This window comes from Camelus ferus, chromosome 14, assembly GCF_009834535.1.
Source record: "Camelus ferus isolate YT-003-E chromosome 14, BCGSAC_Cfer_1.0, whole genome shotgun sequence".
NCBI classification, from domain to species: Eukaryota; Metazoa; Chordata; class Mammalia; order Artiodactyla; family Camelidae; genus Camelus; species Camelus ferus.
The window spans coordinates 33887628-33893621 of record NC_045709.1 but is presented as its reverse complement, the minus strand read 5'-3'; the positions used below and the strand labels follow the sequence as shown (position 1 = coordinate 33893621).

Below are 5994 nucleotides of genomic sequence, written 5' to 3'. Positions count from 1 at the left end.
GCGCAGGGGTGGGGGCCGCGGCGCTGCGCTCGGCCCGCGTCGACCCCCCTCTCGGCTCCGTTCCCCACACCTCCTCCCGCTCCCTCCTCCCTCCCGCCCTCCCCTGCCCTGCCCGCCCGCCCCCGCCGCAGCTCCTTTAATACAGTTTGGTTCTCCGCCTGGCTTTGGACTCTTCTCCTCCACCTCCTCCTCCTCCTCCTCCCGCGCCTCCTCCGCCGCCGCCTCCTCCTCTTCCTCTCCGCGCCTTCGCTCCGCGCCCGGCCGCCGAGGCAGATCCAGGCGACGGCGGAGGCGGCGGGCGCAGGAGCGCGGCTCCCCGGGTTGAAGCGGCCACCACCGCCGCTGCCTGCGCTCGGAGCCCAGCGGCCGCTGAAGGCACCGCGCGCAGGGAGGGAGTGGGAGCTGAGAAGGCGCGGGGCTCGCCGGGGCGGGCGGGCGCGCTGGCCATGCTCCTGGACGCGGGACCGCAGTTCCCGGCCATCGGGGTGGGCAGCTTCGCGCGCCACCATCACCACACGGCCGCGGCGGCGGCGGCGGCGGCCGCCGAGATGCAGGACCGCGAACTGAGCCTGGCGGCGGCTCAGAACGGCTTCGTGGACTCGGCGGCCGCGCACATGGGCGCCTTCAAGCTTAACCCGGGAGCACACGAGTTGTCCCCGGGTCAGAGCTCGGCTTTCACGTCTCAAGGCCCCGGCGCCTACCCCGGCTCCGCCGCGGCCGCCGCTGCCGCCGCCGCGCTCGGGCCCCATGCGGCGCATGTCGGCTCCTACTCTGGGCCGCCCTTCAACTCCACCCGGGACTTCCTGTTCCGCAGCCGAGGCTTCGGCGACTCGGCGCCGGGCGGTGGGCAGCATGGGCTGTTCGGGCCGGGAGCAGGCGGCCTGCACCACGCGCACTCGGACGCGCAGGGCCACCTCCTTTTTCCCGGCCTCCCGGAGCAGCACGGGCCGCACGGCTCGCAGAATGTGCTCAACGGGCAGATGCGCCTCGGGCTGCCCGGCGAGGTGTTCGGGCGCTCGGAGCAGTACCGCCAGGTGGCCAGCCCGCGGACCGACCCCTACTCGGCGGCGCAGCTCCACAACCAGTACGGCCCCATGAATATGAACATGGGTATGAACATGGCAGCGGCCGCGGCCCACCACCACCACCACCACCACCACCCTGGTGCCTTTTTCCGCTACATGCGGCAGCAGTGCATCAAGCAGGAGCTCATCTGCAAATGGATCGACCCCGAGCAGCTGAGCAACCCCAAGAAGAGCTGCAACAAAACTTTCAGCACCATGCATGAGCTGGTGACCCATGTCTCCGTGGAGCACGTCGGTGGCCCGGAGCAGAGCAACCACGTCTGCTTCTGGGAGGAGTGTCCGCGCGAGGGCAAGCCCTTCAAGGCCAAATACAAACTGGTCAACCACATCCGCGTGCACACCGGTGAGAAACCCTTCCCCTGCCCCTTCCCGGGCTGCGGCAAGGTCTTCGCGCGCTCCGAGAACCTCAAGATCCACAAAAGGACCCACACAGGTAACCGCGGGTCCAGACAGGGACGGGGCGCAGAGGTGAAAAGAGGCCGTGGTCGGTTGGCTTGGAGAAACGCGCCGACCGCCAGCCTCTGTGGTTGGATGGAAAATGTTTTTGTGTGTGCGAGAGAGCCAGCGGCTTGTTTTTGTTGGAGAGTGAAAGAATATTATTGGGCTGGGTTTTTCCATGTGCGGAAATTGAGTTTTAAATGATCAGTGTAACATCAAATGTATGCTTTAGGTGATGCAATTGCTTCGCTTTCTCAGCCCCGGTTAATAATTTCCGTTCTAAATGGAACGCACAAAATAAAACTGCTCTTCAACTCGGTGCCCGGGAATCGAGCCTAGAGAGGATTTTGCCAGCTTGTTTGAATGTGCTTTTCTGCTCCGTGTGTGCGCGCCTGCTTTTGAGTGGCTTGTGTGTTTTCCCACTTCTTTTACTCGGGGTCCGAACGTTCTTACCCAGACTGTTTCCCATTAAATGAATCTGGTGTGAGCCGAAGCTGTACAGCATTTACCGTTTTTAAAGTATTTTTAAGGTCCATCTCGAGGTGGGTCTCGGGGCTTTACGGCGGGTTCGCAGCAGTCTGTGAAATTCTCTAATGGGTACCAGAGGGTTTGCGGTTCCAAACTTGGACCGACAATCGGGTCACCGAGAGCCCGCGGCAGCGCGGCCCCGCGGGGCAATCGCGTGAGAAGAGAGCTCCGAGAAAGAACGCGCCTCTCGCCTCATAGATTATTCATCTATGACCAGGTCCCAGCCAAAATCGTGCCAGACGATTTCCTAAAAGAAAGCCAAATGTTTTAGCAACTTCCCCCGTCAATATTTACTCCGAAGTGGGGATGCGCCAGCGGCCTATTGTTCTCTTCCGGGAAGGGAGGGAGCCGAGGTGCGAGACAAGCTTTTAACAAGGTTTAAAATTTGAGAAATTTATTTGCATGAAATGCTCGCTTTCTAGTCCTGTGTCTGAGCGGATGTCTTTAAAAAACAATTTAGGTGCTAATGGAATTTAACGTTAAATGCTCCCTTTTCCAAGTGGAACAATGTTTGAGTTCTCACACCTCTAAATGACTCCAAGCATTTGGAATTCTGGCAACAGGATGCAGGGACCGCCAGAAAATTAAACAGGGAGATTTTGAAAGCCTTTGCTGATGTCCCCACCCCCACTGCCCAGCCTGTCTCTCTGCAATCGCTAGATGCTGCCTTATTTCTAATATTTACCTCTTCCTCAACTCGTCTTTAAAAGACTGGAACTGAGACTAGAATTACGGTTAATTCAACTTGCAGAATTTTGGATGAAAAATACTGGCTCAGTCACTATCCACAGCACGGTCCCCAAACAACACACAGCAACTCCAAATGTAATTGCTTACTGGCCCCAGAGAGAAGCCGACAACAACCCAGCAGCCTGTATGATTTTGATAATGCCCCAAATATTTTGTCATAATAACAGCTTCTCCATGGCGATACCAACTTGTTAGAAGCTGCGAATCCAAGAAGCCCTATAGAAAGGCAAGCAGGGCCGAATGCTACCCCAAATTCGTTTTAAATTTGAGGAAATGCATGTCAGCCTGGAAGAAAAGTAAAACATAAAATAAATGAGTACGACTGTCAGGTGGAAAGGCGGTTAATTTCGTCTTAGTTCTGCCACAAAGGTGATCTCCCTTGTTTAAGGGAGCCAGACCCTTCTCTCCCCTCTTTCATCCTCCCCGAGGCCTGGCCCCCTTCAGGGTGGGTGGGGGTTCTGGAGGGCTCTGGGTGTCGGCAGCAAGCGCCCATGTCTATGTCCACAGGGGAGAAGCCTTTCCAGTGTGAGTTCGAGGGCTGCGACCGGCGTTTCGCCAACAGCAGCGACAGGAAGAAGCATATGCATGTCCACACCTCCGATAAGCCCTATCTGTGCAAGATGTGCGACAAGTCCTACACGCACCCCAGCTCGCTGCGGAAACACATGAAGGTATCCCCGGGGAGGCCGGGAGGAGGGCGAGGCGGCCGGCCCGCGGCGCTGGCTCACCATCGGCCTGGACAATCTCCGCCTGCCTGGGAAGGCGAGGGTTTCCCTGGGCCGGGGGATAGGAGGGCATTTCTGGGGGTGTTCCTCCTGGAGGCCCGGCCCCACAGCAGCTACACTCACACCCAGTCCCCTTTGGTCTCCCCTCCTGGCTTTTGTCTTGCAGGTCCATGAGTCCTCCCCGCAGGGCTCTGAGTCCTCCCCAGCCGCCAGCTCCGGCTACGAGTCATCCACGCCCCCGGGGCTGGTATCCCCCAGCGCCGAGCCCCAGAGCAGCTCCAACCTCTCCCCGGCGGCGGCGGCGGCGGCGGCTGCGGCGGCGGCGGCGGCGGCGGCCGTGTCCGCGGTGCACCGGGGTGGAGGCTCGGGCGGCGGCGCGGGCGGCGGCTCCGGTGGAGGCGGCGGCGGGGGCGGCGGCGGGGCGGGCGGCGGGGGCGGCGGCGGCGGCTCTGGCGGGGGCAGCGGGACAGCCGGGGGCCACAGTGGCCTCTCCTCCAACTTCAATGAATGGTACGTGTGAGAGGCCGGGGCCTCTCTCTCTCAACTGGTCCCCACCCTGGCGCAGCACCTTCGTGGTGGCCCGCGCCGAGGTCACCCTGTGATCGTGTTGTTAAAATTATGAATCTGATTTTTATGATAATGAAAATGATTTTATCAGCAGAAGGATTTTTTTAAAGTTTTGTTTTTTTTTTTTAATCTAGGCATGAAAAACAAAAATATCCCTTCTGGAGTCTGAAGCTAAAACCATAAAATAAGAAATAAAAAGTAAAAAAAAAAAAAAAAATCCATAAAAACATCGAACCCACCCCCCTTTGCCTTCCCCCATGCCCGATTTCCTTCCCACCCCTTTCCCAGTCTCCTGACAAACTGTGTACATAGCAGACTCCTTCCTTCTCCGAGGTGGTTTTAATGGCTTCTTGGTGTATAGAAGTTTGTCCATTTGTAATTCTCTGGATTGCTTTCCTCCTGCCTTTCTTCCCTTCCCTTCCGTTCCCTTCCCTTCCTCAAGTGATGGTTGTTTTTGTTTTTGTTTTTCTCTCTTTTTAGTTTCCCTGGTTTCTTTTTAAGTAACGTGGAACAAAATGGTTTGTTTTGTATTGTGGTATTGAATATTGTGTTCCTTTTTATGAGGCAATTTGATTGTAAACTTCATGCAACTATAGACTGGAAAAAAAAAAGCCGTGCCAAAGTCTCCCTTCTGTTTCTTCAACACACTGATCCACAGCACACACATACACACCACCACCAATGCTTGTGAATGTATTTTTCTGTTAGCTGGGTTTACATGTGATGTTTTAGTGCTTTTGCAAGTTCAATTTGTTAGTTCCTGTATGAAAGATTGTGGGGGGGAAAATAAACGTCGTGCCGTTAGCTTTTTCCGTAATAACACCCTTCCTTCTGTAAATACCCGTTACCATATTTATCCATTTGTAATTAAATTATGGTATTAACTTGCTACAGAGGAAACAATATTTATAAAGAATGTTTCTTAACTATAAATATGTACAATTGTGGGCATAAACTGTTTCAGATTTTTTATTTGAAGGTTTTAAGTGGTTTGATCATTTCTCGTGATATGTTTTGAGAGTAATGCATACAGAAATATAATAAAATGTGTTGAAACTGCATGAACATACTATTTTTTCTAGCAAAGTTATTAAAGTGGGAAGGAGGCAGCTGAGGGTTGACATGGGTCTGGATCAGCTGCCTGAATGAATGGGAAGGCACCTCCTCGCATTCTGGGGAGGAAGGTATGTGCCTAGAAACTGGGCCAAAATGCCCCTTTGGCAGAAAGTCTCAAAATTATTTTCTATGTCCTTTGTTTTGGAGCTGCAAGTGAATTAAATTTTTGGAAAGCCCCTGTGAGGAAAGGCGGCAGGAAACTTCAGAGTTTCTGATGGTTCCATTATCTGAGGGTATGCCTTTCTTTCAGCTATTGGGACTGGATTTAAGAGCACTAAACATTTCCTTATTCTTTGTTTTCCCTCTTCCCTGCCCCCTTTCCTCTCCCTCCCTCTGAAAAGCTGAGATACAGTTATTTTTAATTGCACATTTAAAACTGAGCTGAGTACTTTGTTTTTGAACTTGGTTCAATGATTATGGTTTAAGGGCCCCTTTCTACTAATTTTTTTTTCTTGAAATGTTAAAAAGAGAGCTTGCTTAAGAAGTCCTGCTTATCTGCCTAGCTACTGCACCCCAATAAGCAGGATGTACAAGAGGAGGTGATAGATTACATTTTGATTTAGGAAAGCAACAAACCATCAGCCCAAGATGAAAAAGAACCTCAAGAATTCAGTGAAATCTAACAGAATAAAATACAAAGACTAAAATGGCCAGGTGGACGTGAATGAAGCAAAGGACCAACCGCCAGCTTTCTCTAAGGTTTGCATTGCAGCCTCACTCCCCTCCCCTGTAAGAGGTAAACTGAGTTTTCAAACAAGATGCTCTAAGGAAGAAGGCAAAAATCA

General features: G+C 53.6%; 1 protein-coding gene across 1 annotated transcript; it reads left to right on the top strand.

Annotated features, from left to right (window-relative positions):
* The first annotated feature begins 233 nt into the window (after positions 1–233).
* ZIC2 (Zic family member 2) lies at positions 234–5154 on the top strand. The gene is made up of 3 exons (XM_032496725.1): positions 234–1518; positions 3309–3472; positions 3693–5154. The coding sequence occupies exons 1-3, from the start codon at positions 447–449 to the stop codon at positions 4044–4046; spliced, it is 1590 nt and encodes a 529-aa protein (XP_032352616.1). The 5' UTR covers positions 234–446; the 3' UTR covers positions 4047–5154.
* The last annotated feature ends 840 nt before the right edge of the window (positions 5155–5994 follow it).

Bases quoted from the DNA above. Each gene is read 5' to 3' on its own strand.
- ZIC2 (XM_032496725.1), top strand. From the start codon at position 447: ATGCTCCTGGACGCGGGACCGCAGTTCCCGGCCATCGGGGTGGGCAGC. The intron at 1,519-3,308 runs GTAACCGCGGGT...CTATGTCCACAG, and splicing joins CCACAAAAGGACCCACACAG to GGGAGAAGCCTTTCCAGTGT. The intron at 3,473-3,692 runs GTATCCCCGGGG...TTTGTCTTGCAG, and splicing joins CGCTGCGGAAACACATGAAG to GTCCATGAGTCCTCCCCGCA.